This window comes from Ptychodera flava, chromosome 4 (assembly GCF_041260155.1).
Source record: "Ptychodera flava strain L36383 chromosome 4, AS_Pfla_20210202, whole genome shotgun sequence".
NCBI lineage: Eukaryota > Metazoa > Hemichordata > Enteropneusta > Ptychoderidae > Ptychodera > Ptychodera flava.
Genome location: NC_091931.1, coordinates 44,189,898 through 44,209,802, shown reverse-complemented (window position 1 = coordinate 44,209,802; position 19,905 = coordinate 44,189,898). Strand labels below are relative to the sequence as shown.

Genomic DNA, 19,905 nt, shown 5'->3' with positions numbered 1-19,905 from the left:
ACACTGACGTTTTCGGCATTTGGATATATTAATGCTCACTATGTTAAAAACTGTAGGTAAGCCAATCTTGTCGAGCAAGTACACTTTTCAAAAAGTTTGTTTACTGATTTCAGCACGAAAAGAGAATCTGTATCTCTTTTGAGCCACTACATCTAAACACCAAATCATCCATTTAGCACTGTAGGTGCATTTAAAAAATTCCTAGAATTAATTTATACACTTAAAAGTGTCATGATAGAAACATCTTATCACCACTTAATGTATTGCATCAGATGTACTTTGCTGATTGGTGGACAGCAGTCGCATGATCATCTTTGGAAGCAGTCATTTGATAATGTGGCACATTCTGCAAAATTAATACATGAAGCAAAGAAAACAAATCACATGATAAAAACACTTCATGCTATGATTAAATTTACATCATTTCAAAACTTGCAAACTTAAATTTAAAATACCACAGGCAGCACAAAATGATTTATTTAGACCATCAAAGGAAACTAGTCCACAGAGCAAAGATAACGTTCATATTTAATCTAGTCTTGAGGTTAGGCAATTCATAATTTTTTTACCATCCTACCAAGGCAGCAAAGATGTATGCAAGAACAATATCAAACGACATTGTGTAGGTGTACATTCAGTCCATAGCATCGTTATACTTGTCCCTGCTGAAGGTTTGACAGTTGTGACCCCTTAAAAAGTGAATAGGTTCTTCTGAGGGTATTATTTAAATTAATGTGTATTCATTACTGTTTGCTAATAGGGAAAAGCTTTCAACTTTTGTAGTACACCGGTATATGTGATTGCTTCTACACAAAAATTGCCTTGTTCTTGGCTTGAGATATTATTATTTCAGATCAACTTTATGACATATATTGCACAATGAAAATAAATAGATATGATAAAATTAGCCTAAGGATAATGATAGGAAGCACTTTTAACAGACGTGAATTTCAGAAGAAAGATTGAGACACTTAAGGGAGCCGAATAAAAATTTAGCTGGATCCAATCTCTTTCTATGAAAATCTGTTTCCCACTGATCTCAAAACTGGTATACATGTATCACTACCACCTTTTGAAGTCAATATTGAATGATATCAAACCATGCAATATAGTATAATTCTACTTGAACCACACAATTAAGACAGTTTTCGGTGCCAGCCTGTACTAAGAAGTGATCTATGCACATGCTTATACACGTGACAAGATTCCAACGTTTATATCTTTACTTTGGCAGCATTGTCAATGAGGCTTTTATCACCCTCAATCAGTCAGCGTGCTCATCTGATTTGCTGGTCAGTATACGTCCACTTACATGCACCACATACACACAGGTACCAAGGATTATAATTTGACAAGAAGGGTTGAAATACACTGAATTGCATGTTGTAAAGGTCCTTAGATTGACCTTCAAGTGTTTATAACATTCCACAATTACCCCAAGTATTGCTGAATTTTTCTAGAAATAAATAAAGTTTTGATCATTGGCAGACTAATTCTGTTCTCTTCTGTCATGCGAAACAAATTTGTTTTCATTAAAACATTATAAATATTGCATAGGCAGAACACAGTTCATTTTCTATGACACAAGGCTGTTTGATTACCTAAATTATTTAAGATCCTCATTGGCAGACCAGCTGAATATATCATAATGAAAACTGTCAGGAAGACGTACAGGTTTCATTGTGATGTATTATATGCTGCTCTTAGACTAGTTTTTCATCAATCCAAGAGTGATTTTTTCCTCTTGGATTGCAAATTAATTTCACTATCTCAACATTGCAAATGATTCAGGCAAGATTGTGTCAACTACAGAGCTATCTTCTATGGCTGTTATCATAGAGTAAATAATTATTAGGTCAAAATATTATGTATGAAAATATTGTTGGTTGTCATTCTACTGTACTAATGGACTGACCGTGGTTCAAACTCTTCAGTTGTTTGTCAACACCTCAATTTTCACTACAGACTACAGTGACAGTTCATAATCCTTCTGATGTAAACTGGCTACTTGTAAACAGCTTGTCCTTGACTAGGGTATCCATTTTACTGTGGTGGAATTGCACTCAGGATGCCTGATAGGTGTAGTTTAGCCACGGACAAACCCATATGCTTTCTTAAGATGTGTTATATCACTGAGGTATTGTAATGTGCTTTCTATCTGCACAGTGCAGTGTATGCCTTGTCTGTGGCAATCCCATTCATTTCTGTAGATGGAAAAAACAGCCTCACAAGAACATTGAAAATTAATATTCTGAAAAATACAAGAATACTTAAAAACTTTATGATTTATGATCAAAAAGTGTTACCATCAACAACATCCATTTAAAATCACTGATGCCATTTACGTCATTCATCATCATTATCATTATCATCATCAATATCATCATCATAATCATCAATTATTAAATTTATGTGCCATAAAAGACAAAACGATGAAGATGATTGCTACCTAGTTTTAATATTTGCAAGCATTACTTTTTTTCTGTCCCATTTCTACACTGTCCTAAATTAAGGGATTTAATACACTCAACTTCAAAGAAATGTCAAAATACATTTCATAATTATCCTAAGAGATTATTGTAAGTTTGTTTCTTCAGAAAGACTTGAAGTAAAATTATTTTTCTTACACAATGATGATAAGAAAAGCAATGCTACAACCAGAAAAGATCTGATGCAGTCATCTGTTTACATTTTGATAGTGAAGAGATTTCTGTTCAGTGACAGAAGAAGTGAACAGAACATTGTGAAAAGTACAATGTTCAATACAATGTACAATGTTCTACATCATTTCTGATGTTATACACTCATGCAGAAAGGCCAGGGGACACATTTTCAGAAAAATGATACCTCGTACCATTTTTCATTTCCCTATCAAAAAGAGTGTCATTCAAAAATCTTCTGGTGTGTCAATATAGGTATGTATAGTCTCAGTTTTCAAGTGAGTTAGTAATTGAGTTTTATTCAAGGAACACCAACAAAGGTGATGAAGACATCTGATTCGGTTTGTTATCAATAATTTGTGATTTGCTGTCCAGAGTTTTTGCTCTTAGACTTTAAAAGGGATTAATGGAGGATGCAATATATTAGCCAATAAAGTTAAGGATTTCATCTAGGTTCAGAGCATGAACACCCTGCATGAAAAATCTGATTCCAACAGCTAGAGAGGAGTCACATTATTAATGATGTTTGGCATATCATTAAGGCAGTATGCGCCTCAAAAATTTAAAGACAAGCTTTTGCTCAAAACTTTCTCAAATGAAACTTTCAACCATTCTCTCAATAAAAGAAGAATCAAAATCAGGGTTCACCAAGCAAAATTTTGTTTACTGAAACAAATTATCTAAACTTTACCAACTTTTGAAACTCAGCATGGCTGCTATGGCAAAACAGCTTTGATTTTCACAACTAAGATTGTGAAAACTTAACTCACTTATAGAGCTTCAAAATGAGCCCCTACAAGCTGTGGACCAGGAAAGATTGTAAAAATTTGAGTGTCTGAATATATGTTACCCCTCAAGTGCATTTTACCTTTGATAGGCACACCTCTTCCTCCTAATCTTGGTGTATCATTGTTTGACTGAGGGTACCTTGCATGGTAAATAAATACAACCATACCCCCTAAGATAACATTAAAATGTGCTACAGCTCAGAAGGGGCCCAGTTGTTCTTGAGTCTTGGCAATTAATAATTAAACAACAAATATATATGATGGAAACTACAGTCAAACTTTTGTAAGTATTGTATGCGCCTGAAGGTAAACTGTATCAAAGGGACATAGACGCTATAAATTCACATTTTTTTTTCATTTTTTTCTATTTGTGAAATGCATGTATAGTGCATCTTACTGCAGGATGTCAGATATCAAGAATAGATCAAAAGCTCACCGGAATAGTATGTCCAATACCTATTGCAAAATTTGCAGTAATTTAGTATTGATGTATTATATCTACACCCTGGGTGGGCATTCAGCAATGAAGAGAATTTCACAACTGAGGTCTCAGAGTTGCTCTGCAGGATACATCAAACACGATGAAAAAAGAAGAAAAAATGCCGCAAAAATATTATGAATCAGTGCCTTTCTTTGTAAGGCCACTTAAGAAAAATTCTTTGTTTGCTGTCCTTGGATTTTCGAAAAACCTACCAGCCAGCAAGGGACAAAAACAAACACAGACAAAAAACACAAGTGTATTGACATAAGCTCAGTTTTAATTTGTTTTTTAGAAAAATAATAATTTTGTTTGCAATAGTGTTAATATAGTGATTGTTTTCTTAATTTTCTCTGAAAAGCTGTCGGCACGTGGACGGCAAACAAAGAATTTTATGTAACGCGCCTAAGGTGTGTTTTTTGTAAAATACTATTTCTAATCAAAGAGGTGATAGTGAATTATTTGCGGCTGAGAACAACCAGGGTAACAATCACCTGGTAAGAAAAACCATTCATTTATGCTTCCTTATTCATTTCCTGTTTGCTTCGTGCCTACCTTACAAAGCTTACATCACTACCCCCTACCCTGGATTTTGTATTGAAAACTGTAGCATTGAAGCATAAACATCATCCAGTGTCACATCCTGGTGTGACGCTGTTACTGATGTTTGAATTTACTGAATGACATTATATTTTCACCATAAATAACTTGAATGCATACCCCATGAAGATCTTGTACAACACTGCTTTGAAAGGACTGTCAGTTCCTAGTAACTACTGTACCTCATGCCAAGATGATCTTTTTATAGATTTCTCTGTTCAACTTTTACTTGAAAGTCATGATGTACGGGACATTAATGCCGTTCTGTCAGACAGTGGGATAAGTTTACTTTAACTTTATTGATAGTTTTGCACTGTTGATAAACTATCTTTGCCACTCACTATAGAAATATCATACAGGCTACATCTTTCATCAAACCTTTTAACATTTTTGTATTTGCTTGTGATTTGCTTTGATTAAACAGCTTTTGTACATTTACCAATATTTGTATTTATATTTGTTATGTACTTTTCACTCATCTCTGATTGTACCTTTCATGTGGATTTTGACACTTTGTAAATAATCAAATTATTATTATTATTATCATTATTGTGTGTATATGTATTAATGTCAGAATTTCTCATGGACTGATTTACTTACCATGTCATTAGATATGTCATTAGATAATGTCATTACATATGATTGACATTTTGTGTTAAATTAGCTGATATACATTCATTAAGTAGAAGGACAGCGGTATGGTGTAAAACTTACACACAATAGTGGATAACCTAGCTCATAAAAATTCTGTAATACTAATTAATTAACTTGGACAAGAGTAGCAGCTTTTTTTCATTAACTTAAGTGGTGTCCTTGCAGCGTTCTATCAGTTGTTTGGAAGAAAACCTGCCAAAAATTGCAAAAGGCCAGGCTTGGCATCTGAAGATAAACAACAGTAATAGCTACTTTCAAAATGTAGCAGTGTATTTATGCAGATGTAATACACAATGATTTTAATAAGAACCTGGAAATTTGCATAAACATGGCAACTATCTGTTCACAAAGTAGACAGATTGACAAGTTTTCCCAGATACTGGGACAGGATAAAATCTAAATACCACTTAATATGTTTCAATAGATCAAGTGGGTTTGTACCATTACATTTTTTACAGTTGCATCTTAAAGACACTATTACATTGACATTGATTTTATTTGTTATTGGACGCAAGCTATCACCTTTCTTATAATATTCCTTGGATGATTTCAAGAGACTAAAGCCATAACTACATTTTCATCATTTTTGTTCTTCAAAATTAATGAACGACATTTTTTCTTTAAAACATTTCTTCAAGTTTATTGGTATCTTGTAATTCTTAACATCAATACTTACCACTACATTACACCATAAAGTCAAAGCATTGGGATTTAACTGCTTCCTTGAGGTGACTTTTGAAATCATATTTTAGCACTTTTTGATAGAATCTTTTTTATGTAAAATCACATCACGAGAGATGCCCCACTTTTATCATTGGAAGAATATACAGTAAAGCTTTTTATCATTGGAAGAATACATGGAAATAAACTCAATTTAACCATGACAAATATTGATTTCATGTTGTAAGAGCTGTGGAGTCTGGGTCAAACACTGACTTCTATCAAGATGTTTCACTGTATAATTTATTGGCATAAAATTTAGGTCAACTTGATCAATGGACATGATGATATACTTTCCTCAGATACAAGTATTTTACCTTGCCTATTCATATTGACAGAAAAATATTATAGTTATTTTTTTAAGTTTAGCTCTAAGACATGTAACACTTCAGGATAAAAGTCAGCTATGTTAGGAATCTCTTAATCTTTCCAAATTCAGAACACCTGCCCGGCGGGCAATCAATACCTTGTATTGTACGCTTTAGTGAACCAATGCACTGGTTTGCCTTGGAAATAAAGAAGAAAATCCATTGCCCGTACTGTGGTGTATTGTTCAAAAGTAAAGTTGACTTGCCCATCGTCCATGGATGGACATAATAGCAGTGAAGACACAAGAAGAAGAAATCAATATTCCTGTTCTGGAATATACTGTATCCTGATCTGTTTTGTTGCGTGTTTTGAAGACTGAAAAAGTCAAAATTATAGTATTTACCTATCCATCACGGGATCATGATAGTGACATTACTAATCCTCCATGGTACACCTGATGATGGCTCAGTTGGATCATTGCTTCACATGGATCAATGCAAACTTGTGGCAAGTGGCATCTCTGTTTATCAAACAACACTATCCTTGCTAGAAAGCGATCACTCTACTGGTTTAAAGGCCTATTCACGGTCCATCGTGGCCTATTGTACGAGGCAAAATTATGCAAATCAAATACAAATTAGCGAACGTGAATGGGTCTTGCATTCTGGGTATAACTACTTCATCAGGAAGGAGGTGAGAATGAACTTGTGGTACAATCTTCAACTGGGTATTAACAAGCAGGTCTATGCCAATTAGGCAAATCATGTGCAGATAACTTTTATAAAGGCAAAAAGACAGGATCAATGTCCCAGAAGATAATAGTTGAACTCACTTCAGTAAATTGTAGCATTGCTCCCACTGTATTTGTTGCAGCGTAGTCTGAGTTAGTAGTTAGTATATGCACCTTTATGTCTACATGTTTGATCAGAACTTGCTTTTCACACAAGAGGTAATGTAATGCACTGACATTTTTGACATGTAGATGTGGCTGCATGTGGTTTGCATGCATACATGAATACTTGTTTGCTAGGTTACTGTTGAGTTGCTGGTTCAAATCTGATTCAACAATCAAAATACATACCACACAATGGCAATCTCATAGAGTCCTATGAACGGATTTCCCGTCCCTGATTTTGTTGTTAACTATATTGGGAATTGAACAAATGTTTTGAGAGATGGACATCACATTCATTCTGGTTAGGGAAACTAGCATATGACTTCAACATCACTTAGGACTTGTATACAGTATTTGCTATGGTTACAGTGTTCTTGTGCATAGAGAAATATGAATTACTGTCTGCAGAAATATTGAAATTTCTAATGTGGGTTGAACATCAACTTTTACAAAATGTAAATCTGAAGTGCAACATGAATTTTAACTTTTCATGTTTGATATTGAGGTAAATGTTATATGGCCTAGCTGTTGAACACTGAGTCAGCAGGATTGTCAGCGAAGTTTGTACATTTATACTGATCGACACTGGAATTCAACGTTCATACCTATTGCTATGGGCATTTATCTGTCAAAGTATTTACAGTGTTGGGTTATAAATCCATAGTTGAGGAGCGCAGTCATCACCAATGTGTCATTCTGCACTTTTAAGACATATAGAGTGTGGACTGACAGAGACTATTACATACATATAGCGATGCAAATATAGTGTTGTCACTTGAATTCTAGGAGATTGTGAAGTTTATCTTCCACAATTTTCAAAAAAATGTACTAAACCAGTGTTAAATCAATGTGGGTGTCTCCTGTAGAAAGTTCAGAAAACAAAAGTTGTCTGGTTCACTTTGTCAAACCTATAAACCCACAAGAAAGATTTCACATTACGGAACAAAATAATTGACATGGGCTGCTGATTTCTTTTGATATCATGTCACGATGCATCTATGATGTGAGTGATAATTTTTGAAGAATCAATATTGATTGTAAAGCTCGACAGGAAGGCGTGATGGGAACAAGCTTACATTGCTCTATTTGCGGATGTTGTTTTCTTTTGAAATGACATGTAGAAAATTGGGCAAGATGATGAAGTCAATTTCGACTTCTCAGGTCATTATCTCTCACGAGTCCATCTTGTAGAAGATAGTAATTGGTCCAATGGGTAGTCCATTTCTTTGTATGATCATGCTAATTTCATGCATGACTGGTTTCATTTCTACCAAATCGATATTGATTTCAAGCTTCACTGGAAAACACCCTCAAAGCAACAACTATAGAGCTAGCGTAAGAAGTCAAAATTTGCATCAAGGCCACACATATATGTCTGTGATTTTGAATTAGGCTAACTTGAAGGATGTGGACTTCATATTTAAAAAAAAAAAGACTTCCAAGACAATCTATCTGGCAATCATTATGCCATATATGTGAATGAATTCACGGACCTAATATCAGTAAACAGTGTACAGATAAATTCTGGCACTGCACATTGGACTATACATAGTCCACACAGCTGTAAAGAAGTTCTAGATAGCAGTGTGTAACACTCAGCCAAAGTTTTCACATGAAAGCAAGTGTGCTTATCTTGTAACAACATACATCAACCCACTCAGCAGATGCTGGAGCGTATTTTTCATTGTGCTACATGGTAGTGAATTTTTCTGCACAGCATTTACACTGTAAAGTAATGCACAAAAAATCCTGGATTTACATATGAGTACAATTAAGTATGTATTGTGCAAGACACAGGCATCAAGCATAAACTACTGTACAGTGTATGCATTGGACACAAGGAAAGATATACTAAATCCTGGTATTTTGTGAATAATCTGGCCTATCATTATACACTAGCAAGTTGTAAAGTTAAGCGAAGTAAAAACTGTCAAAAGTGCTTTTAAGAGTGCCAATCAGGTATGTAAAATTGCTCACTCCATTACAAGAACACTATACCGGTAGTTATGAGTCTAGCAATTGTCAGCTAGTGTACAGAACGAAAACTCAGCCTGCGCGGAGAAAGTCTAGTTCAGCAGAATATTTCACGCGAGTCACATGTTTAGGACCAGGTCTTGGTTCATTGTGTGACTCAGTGTTGGTCAGATGTACATTTCTGACATATCATCTTGTTTTCCCAGTGTTTCTATGATAGCCGCTATGAGTTGAAAGGTCAAATAGTGTCCACAAACGCCCAAAGTTGCTTTGGTCTGTAATGCGTCAGTTTTCTACTCTGCATGTACTGCGTACAGAGACACAGGTGCACAATGATGGAATAACTGATGCTATAGACAAAAGTGAGCTTTTCCTTCAGTGAAACATATACCTGGTATTCCACAAAGCCCCCTTAGCTTATAGTCTAATAGTGTGTTGTGCATAAAAGCTTTTTGATGGGCATGACTTGAGAATGGAAGTTATATAGATCTAAAGACTGAATTCCTGGAAGATGTGGAACTGATGGCTATCCACACAGATATCATACACTCGCGGAAGCAGATGTAAGATGGAAATCGAGTCAAGTACATCATCTTGAGAACAAAAGGAGATTTTCATGGAAAATATCTTGACCTTGCTTGGATATGCTACAAATAATCTTGTCATATGAATATTTGCCCTTTTGGCAGACTGCAGATGTGCACCCAACACAGATCGCACTCTGAATAATTCACCTGTGTGATCAAGAAGTCTGACACTCTCTGGGAAATAAAAATTGTTGACGATATTAATATTTGCTTTGAAATGCCAGTAGTGTTGAAAAGCAGAGATTTTGCAAGAATCAAGCAATATTATACAGTGTGGGATATATATTCACATGGTTCAGCAAATCTTTATGAGATGATCCTGTCTATATCAACTGATCCTGTCTATATCAACTTGAATAGGTCTTCTTCATGTAGAATGTAGGATTAATGTAGGTCCAGATAACCTGATGCAAATTGCTAATTGGTTTTGTCAGGTTTCGGGAGGAAATGTATAATTATCCTGAAAATAAATATACTATGTAATGTACACACATACATGTATCAACAAATTGTGTTGAAAAATTAATCAACTACCGAGAGTGAGTGGGCTGGCAGTGTACCTGGAAAAACTCATTGTTATAATGAGTTGGTCTCCGTGGACAATTATCAGTATGGGGAAATTAAAAAGGAACTGCTGTAGAACTAGTTCTTGTGTGCCGCATAAAGTATAATCACAAAGTAAGCATTTTTCAATATTGGAAACTGCTGATTTGACAATTTGTATACCTTATACTGTAGTCATTGGGAAATATTATGGTGTAGATAAAATATAAGTAGAAGATATTAGACTCATTTCCTTTCTAATTTTTGAAACAATACCACTAAATTGCATTGTAATAGGACACAACAACTGATGGAAGAGGCACATGGTGATAGGCTTGAAGCACTTTTGTGTCAGTCATTGCTGCATATTGCTGCTAAAGATAGAAACCAGATCTACGTCTAAGTTGGGGACGGCAGATATCAGTCGGGGACTCTCAAATTTTTACTATACAGAAAAACTTGGAATTCAAATGGACCATTATATGGTACAAACAAAAGCATGTGCAAAAACGCGCACAGAAATATGTGTATTTGAATTTCCATACTGTGTTGATACACATGTTGGTTGGTTTGTACTGCCATTACGTGATCTCTTGGGCATACTGATCTGTATGTAGATATCACTTCCTTTTTATTCTGGAGTAGAACTATTCTTTCATCGTCTACAACTTTTGGGGGTTCATTTTGAAGCTCTTGGAGTAAAAGTTTTCACCACCTCACTTTTGTGAAAATCAAAAATTTAATTTTTCCATACAGAGTTAATTACACAGGGGTGTGGGCAGCCATTTTGAATTTCAAATAGTTTTTATTCTTGATCTGTCAAGAGAATGTTAAAAAGTTTCTCTGAGGATAGTTTGAGATAAAGTTGAAGTCTTTCAATTTCAAGGTGTGTACTTCTAGAATGTGGCAATTAATGTCTACCGTGAGTAATGGCATTCTGATATTCCTGAACATGAGTTGCATACATGATATAGGCAGGCTCTGTCACTGATGTAAAAACCACTCTCTGAAGCACTCAAGTTCAAAGAAAACAGATAGAGAGGCTGATAATTGGTGTTATGATATGCCCATTCATGCAACCTGTGATAATAGATATGCCATAACTAGAAGTATAGCATCTCCTGATTTCATAATTTCAAGTCTCTTTATTTTGTTGTCAGTCTTCATGCATTTATTCCTGGAGATGTGACTGTGAATATGACATATAGTTGTTTCTAAATTTCACCATCAAATCTTAAAAATCCACGCTGGCTGATTCTAAATGTCATCGAAAGCGACAATCCATTTGCGGTGAGTACTTGCCCTAAGGCAAAAATGGTAGAGAAAATTTATCGGCTTTAACTACAAAAATATATTGAGTGGTCCATTAAATTGAAAAGCTGGTTTGCTCATGGTTGACTGCAGATCCTTGCATTATGGGAAATATAAACAGCTGTATAGCTGGGCTAGCTTCTGAAACATACCCTGTACTCATCATAGCTTTTGTTTGCAGATTGTATTCAAACAACCCAAATCGCAAGGCACCATGTACATAAATGTATAAATTGTGGATAATACAAACAGGTGACAAATATTTGAGATCTTGATCACAACCACTAGTAACACCACTTCAATGTAGGAAACTAAAGTCAACATTTCTTTTATCGATGATAACCTACAGGTAATATGAAATTAACTCAAAACCATCCTTTTCGTATCTTCATTCAAATTGGAACATTTCTCAGATAAATGTCGATTATTACAGGGAATCACCCTTCTTTGACATTAACAAACTCTTATTTTGCTGTTGCAGATTGCTCTAAGCGTAAAATTAATTTATGATATCAATTGCAGAAAAGTATTGGCTGGAAATTTCTGTATTTCTGGGTGATAGAGGGAAATCCAAATTTTGTAGTGGCTGTAATTATATGATTATCAAAAAATGCATTGCAGTCGATAAAAAACAAAACTATCCCGGCACAAAGCTTATACTTCTCAGTGAATATTCAGACTTCCTAATGAGGTCACTAAAATACAGAGATGGTTTTTCTATTCCCCAAAAAAATTATGGTCTTGTGGAGAAAAAAGTGCCCAGATATTTTTTTGATGGATAATGACGGTGTGTTTAGTCTCTTAAAAGATGACGAGAAAATCGTCGGCTTTTTTGTATGAGATTAAACTTTTAAAACAATCGCATAATTTGAATATTGCTCTTTTGCTATGGTGGTTTCACATCATTTAAGGGACAGCTGGCTCTCCTGTTCTGGGCAGGTTGTGTCCAGAAAAAAACGTTACCACCATAAATGTTAAAGGGAAATGGTAGTCGGAACTGTGCATGTGCAAGTTTCTTGTGTACATACAATGTATTTTGTGCATGATATCTAGATCATAGATGCACCTCATCATCGTAGCTGCAACATTTAAATTATAGGATGTAGATTATGACAGACATGTTTTAACTTTCATCAATCACCATCGTACCTTGGATACAGTGTTTTACATTGGTCATATGGGTTCTATACAATTTGAGCGCAGTTCTGATGACTGTATCCCTTTAAAGGATGATATTATGAGTGTCCAATAACACCTCGGTGTACTGTGCAGCAGAACAGCTCTTCAGACTGGGAGCTAATTACAAGCCTCTTCAAATGCAAAGTTACTGAACAATATCATGAACACAGTTTCCAGAAGCAACCAAGAATGTATGCAAGTTTCATGCAGTTGTCATGGTGATCAAAAGATGAATTATTTATTAGATTATCACCATGACAACACCATGAATCTTTAAGTAATGAACAATCTAGATTGCTACGTAAAAACACTTTTATCTTTTTAGCTGATATCGTTTACTTTTCACACTTCTTGATATAGGAGTGAAGTGATATTGTATCACACTTGAGTCCTTATGGCAAAATTAATCACCCTTGCTTTTAACCTAATACTAGTCTTTATCGTAAAAATATGGCTGCAATGTAGTTTTTCTGCCTAAATGGAAAAAAAAAACACATTGTCTTGAAACTGGCAGCCATGGATTCTATACGGTGTGTCAGATCACTTCTGATAGTAATACTGTAGGATATCCACTTGGCTATGAAAATGATATGACACTATCATACCAGTTTTAAAAGACATCTAGAATTACATAAAATTTGCATAAATTAATGAATGAGAATAACGCCACTCACAGTACAAATAAAAGACATGAAAGCAGAAAATTTGAAAATGTAAATTACACCAAACATTGCAACCGAGACATCACTGCATATGCCTATCTCACTCACACACCACTCAGAATATGATGACGTACATGTTACTAATAGATTTACACAGATCTGTGATAAACCCTGTGAAGTGTCAGTGCTGATAATGGAGTGAAGTATAAATGAATAAACTGACGGTTGAGATAAGATGACAAGATATGGCTCTCAGTATATCAATTACATGACATTCGATGAGCCAGGAAATGTAAGATACTATCTGTCTATACATTTACTTTAATAGCTGACAATACCTTCAATTCAATTCAATAGAACTTTATTTATCCCAAACACGGGCAATTAAAAAGCGTGGCTCAAATACAACATCAAAATATATAATACAAATTTACAAAATGGTAGGAGACGCAGGACTATACAAAAACAGTTTAGGAATCATTAAAAGCCGCACAGCGGTTGGAATGAATGACAACTTGCGCCGGTTTGACCTGCAAGCCGGGTATCTAAAACGCCGACCAGAGGAAGTGTGTCGAACTCTGCTGATAAAATGTGATCACTAGACAAAAGAATGAGCGGGCTTTCCTGAGTACTTGCTGATTATGAAACGTAGGAAGACTTCTCTGGGGTATACCAATTAATTTTGAGCTAAGTGAAACAATTCTATCAAGTGAAGTTTTGTTTTTAACAGAACAGATTAATTTTGATACCAACAAATGAATGAAAATGAGATAACGCTTTCAATGTAAGATTTAAATGATGGAAAATAACCACCTGCTGGCTGTATAGGAGTAAGCTTTGCCTTTTCTTTGCCATGTAATTTTATCAGTGATGGACATTAGTGAGAAATCTGATCGAATTCAGTTTTCTTCCTCTTATCATCTTGAAGATCACATTAATTGTAGCATTGTTTGCATATTTTAAAGCAAGGAATGTAACAAATAGACTGACAGCAATACCCGTAATTGCCATTGCATTCTTACTATCAGGGAAATCATGTTACCTCCACCCACTCTGTCTCATCAAGCTTAAATGCCCCATCCATAAAGTCCTTGTGATTGATGATAGCAATAGTTATCATTACAAACTACATCAAACAACAGCTTTTTCTTTACTTTGAATGTTGGTGTTCTCTGGGAAACTTGCATGCCTCTTGTGCTTTTGAATTTCAAATAAACTTCCTTTTGCCTTATGAATGTAGGATTTAACAAAAGGATCTCCGCTTTATTTTATTTCTTGTTAGATTGTAAATTTTCACCATGACAACCCTGAGTAATAGATACTTTTGAACAATTTTGACCTAGGTTTGTGGTACTCACACTCAGTATCAGCAAACTTTGGACTTGTTTAAAATCAGAGAGGAAAACTGTGACCAAAAGATTTAAAGTTCAATGTTTTTATGAGCCCCATCTGAGAAAAATGTCTGAAAATTAAATTTTGCAGAAGCTCATTTGAAAGAGACTGAAGAAGAAACTGTCTGTTTTTCTTGAACAGGTTTGGTATTTTCTTTTGAAAAATATTTCAAATATTGATATGTGATAAATTTGACATTTATCATCTACCAGATGGAAGTCTTTGGGATGACAAGTTATACATTCAAATACCCTCTTACTGACTGCATCCATTATATTGTTGTATTATCTGGGCCTCAGAGACATTTTGCAGAGAGTATTGAGTTACCTGTCATATACGTTGTAAGTCTGATGTATCCTGCGCCCACAACATTCAGAAGACATTACAAATTTATTGTCAACTTTTTTGAGACAAATATCTCTGTAATGGTTACATCACATATTAAAATTTGATTCACATTCTCCTTCTCATGGATACAGCCAGTGTATTTACAGCTATTAATAATTCACTGATTTTCCTATGCATTTATCTTTCAATACGGCGTCCAGTGATTTGAATCTATACTTAGATAAGCCATATACAATGGATTAACACACAGAACCATGGATGTATTTTGTATGGTTTATATCCTCTGGTCATTTTTCCATTATATATATCATTTCCTAAACTTTAAAAACTTTGGAGGGATATCATGAAAAATTTTCCCAGCAGACCTATAACACATGTGCTCCCAAGCACAAGATCTCATTCATTGTTGTATGAAATGGATAAGTTCATACAACTTCAATAAAAAGCTTTCTTCTCTTTTCTTTAAGTTTATCATGCAAATATTCAAAAGCCAGAGAACGATTTTCCTGCAGTTGTAACAAATAAACACTATTAAAAATCTCATCAAAATTTTTCATTGATAGTTCCTGGATTTCAATACAGTTCATGCATACTTTGACCCAATCACCAACTTTCTTTAATTGAGCAATTTTTCTGCCTTGTTTGCTGGTGCTCTGACATTCTCCGCAATAAATTATTCTTCATATATGCCCTTCATGCGTTCCAGGAAAACTGCATACATTGAACGCTACAGGCTGCATCAGACTGAGTTTCCGCTTACTGATCTTCAGTGCCTGCCTTTGAATAGCCATGGCAAGGCCAATGCCTGCAGTATATGAAGATTGAATGCTACAGGCTGGCTTTCAATGATCACATCTGAAATATCTTTGCTTTCTTTGATATCCTTTCCAGCGATACCAGCTGTACTGACAAAAATGACTCCATGCAAAGGGAACTCAGAATTCATGGCCTTCAATGCAGAAAGGTATTAGTTGCAGGAATAACATTATACCTGTTGCCCTGTGCAACATGTATAATTTCACTGAAGTTCCAATCTACAGGAAGGAGGAACCGGGCAACTTTGATTTGCTGTTCCATTCATTGGGTTCAATCGGTCATGGTTTGTACAGAACCATGCACAGCTCAAGGAGACACACATATCCAGAGCAAAACTTCCTCTTTGAAAAAGAGTAATACGGGAGAAAGAGCCCCAATTCACACAAGCTCATTACAGCTATCTTTACAATTACTTCATGTAAATTGTCATTCACATTTGTACCTTGGAAAGCAATTTACTTTGTCAATGAAGAAAAATTTCAAAGACAGTTTTTTTCAAACATTTTATTGTATTTAAGGTAGCTTGTGCCTTGAATTTGAAAGACTTAAACATTTGCTCAAACTTTTCTCAAGGTAATTTTCAGCCATTCTCTTTCAAAATCGGAAACAAAAATAAGAGTACCACAGAAAGAAACTACCGTACATTTACCAATATTTGAAATTCAAAATGGCTGTTTTACCTGTATTAACGCTACATGAAAAATTTGATTTTTCAATTTTTGCAAAACTAATCTTGTGAAAATCTTATTTACAGTCCAAGAGCTTCCAAATGAGTGCCTACAATTTGTAGATCAGAAAATATTTGTAAAAATTTGAGTCTGATTATCTGTCCCTGTGGCACATATCTAATTTTAATACGATCAATCAATGGTAAATCAGTCTGCATATAAAGTAGGTCTTTCTAGTTCATTGCTTAAAAAGCATTATGGTCGTCATGTATTTTAAAGATGGGTCATGGATAAAGAGAACACCATTAATTGCTATGGAATGGCATTTTATCAAATGAAAAAATCTTGGAAATTGAAATAATAATTATATAATGATTCTACCACTTGACTATCTATCACAATGCCAATCCTGTCCAAAAAATGTAAAAGCTAGAATAAGTCTGTGTGAATGTTTAGTAGAACAGTGCCTGTTGATTAAACAACCACCTGTTGATTCTATGTTACCTACAACACACACAGAGAAAAGCAATTTTCATTAAGATTTACGATTAAGAAATATATTATTTATGATAATTAATGGTGAAATCATGTGATCTTTTTCAGACAGCTGAGATATGTCTTCTATGAATCGCTAAATTATTGATTTGTTGATACATTTTTTTCAGCTTCCCCTTTTTCAAGTTGTCATATATTTTATCACTCTGTCACAGGCTTGCCACACAGATGTCATATATTTTATCATACCAGTATATTGAGGGCAGAAATACAGCAATCTGATTGTCGAGACGCGAAAAAAACGGTGGTATATTGGCGATATACCATGGCTGGCACACGCGTGAGCTCTCAGCTTGAGCAAAAATCTGTTTTTGACGTTCCGCGCCAGAATTTCAATATATGATATAAGAGCAATAAATCACACCCAGCGACAGTATACCACTCGCTCATGCATATATGTCGTGAACTGGTCAAAATCTCGTGGTATACCATCACTGGGTGTGCTTTATGTTAATTTTATCACTGTGTCACAGGTTTGACACACAGATGTCATATATTTTATCACTGTGTCACTGGCTTGCCACACAGATGTCATATATTTTATCACTGTGTCACTGGCTTGCCACACAGATGTCATATATTTTATCACTGTGTCACTGGCTTGCCACACAGATGTCATATATTTTATCACTGTGTCACTGGCTTGCCACACAGATGTCATATATTTTATCACTGTGTCACTGGCTTGCCACACAGATGTCATATATTTTATCACTGTGTCACAGGCTTGCCACACAGATGTCATATATTTTATCACTGTGTCACAGGTTTGCCACACAGATGTCATATATTTTATCACTGTGTCACAGGCTTGCCACACAGATGTCATATATTTTATCACTGTGTCACAGGTTTGCCACACAGATGTCATATATTTTATCACTGTGTCACAGGCTTGCCACACAGATGTCATATATTTTATCACTGTGTCACTGGCTTGCCACACAGATGTCATATATTTTATCACTGTGTCACTGGCTTGCCACACAGATGTCATATATTTTATCACTGTGTCACAGGCTTGCACACAGATGTCATATATTTTATCACTGTGTCACAGGTTTGCCACACAGATGTCATATATTTTATCACTGTGTCACAGGTTTGCCACACAGATGTCATATATTTTATCACTGTGTCACAGGCTTGCTACACAGATGTCATATATTTTAATCATTGTGTCACAGGTTTGCCACACAGACGAACTGTGCCTATCTCTCCTACCCAACCCCAAAATAGAAAGTGAGTGTGTACAGGTGACAAATTACAGGATGATTTATGTGAATGGGCACTATATGTTTGTAATTCCATATGTCAAGCCATGAATTCATTAACAACATTACACAGTAAAATATGTATACTCAGTGACACATAATTATGACTTCCAATTTATTTTTATACATGATGTAAAGATCTTGTGTATAAACATGAATAATTTATAACCCTTGCCTAGCAAAGGTTTGATACAAGCCTGTTAACCTGTTTACCCCAAATTCCCCTATTTACCCCAAATTAAAGGCACTGTTCGCGATCCCTGGGATCGCCTTTGTTTTAGTCTGTAAGAGGATTATGGAGGTGTGATAGTCTTTTGTTTTCCATTGAAATTGTAATCTGCTGGGTAAATTTTCTGATGAGACAATCTGGTGCCAACACAGGCCTTTAAACAGGTCTACTATCACTACCAGTGTGAATCAGTGTGGGTGAAATCATGGTGGTGAAAGGATTAAATTCAATCAACAACATGAAGCACTATAAAATACTGGATACAAGTAGCATTCCCTGTACAGAAACACCGCTAAAAATACATCATTTTTTTCAAGTTGCACATTCAGTTGCAAAGAAGGTCACCCAGTTTTAAATTAGTGCATGAAAGCAGAAACAGATTTCATTAAGGAGTCATTTTCTTTCGAATGTTAAAGACTGGAAGTACCTAACTGTATACAATTTAATACCTGGTAGTCCAGGTCACAGCTCACTAGAATGCCACCAGATTAATTTACAGAATTGAAATCTCAACTAGATCAGTAACTTTTAGCACACTACATGTAGTTGCAAGGCATGATCTTGGACAGAATTGCCTCAACAGCGTATGTCCTCATATGAAATGCAACTGATATTATATATTAATTATAAATTACTGTTTATTTTAAACACCTGTACTGACAATGAATTGTCCTCTAACCAGCCCGTCATCAAGGTCAAAATCATTGTTTGCACACTTTTCATACATAAATATACATTAAACAACATCAACATCAATAGTTATTTTCTGCCAGCATTTCACAAGCACACAGTGGCTAGCAATGGTCAGCCATGTGTAGTTAACAATGGCCAGCTTCTGAGGTCCTTTTTGTATTGATCAGATACTAGGATTACAAGGGTGGCCTATTGATTTCGATGGAGCGGCAAAACAAAAGACCTAAAGCTCACACTGACACATATCCATAACAAAGGTGACTGACTTTTTTTTGGAATTCACTGAACAATGGAGTATAATGGTTTGGTTTCCTGCGTGGGTCTGCCACCAATTCTGAATAAATTGAGAGCATTGCCTGTATGCATTGTACTTCTATACTGTCAATGGATAACTGTACAGGCATGATTCCTGTTGTGAAATTCTACACTGTGGAAGGGACATGGTTACGAAGTTTCCAGTCACTTGGCTAAAAACTGGCTGAGTTTCTTCCACCTTGAGGGGGAAAGTCCAGTATACAATTTCACTACTTCAGATCATGCAGATATCAAATTTTCAAGATTTTTCTTTCA

At 35.2% G+C, this 19,905-nt stretch overlaps 1 protein-coding gene across 3 annotated transcripts in view; it reads right to left on the bottom strand.

The window, feature by feature from the left end:
- The window catches only part of LOC139131901 (FERM and PDZ domain-containing protein 4-like), an 88,947-nt gene that overhangs the window by 48,995 nt on the left and 20,047 nt on the right, over positions 1–19,905 (bottom strand). The window contains exon 1 of one of the 3 annotated variants that reach the window (XM_070698213.1): positions 6,613–6,752. The exons of the other annotated variants lie outside the window; for them this stretch is intronic. Coding sequence (XP_070554314.1) covers positions 6,613–6,620 — 8 coding nt within the window. The 5' untranslated portion in view covers positions 6,621–6,752. Of the gene's footprint in view, positions 1–6,612; positions 6,753–19,905 lie in introns of those variants that run through there. 3 annotated transcript variants of the gene reach the window in all.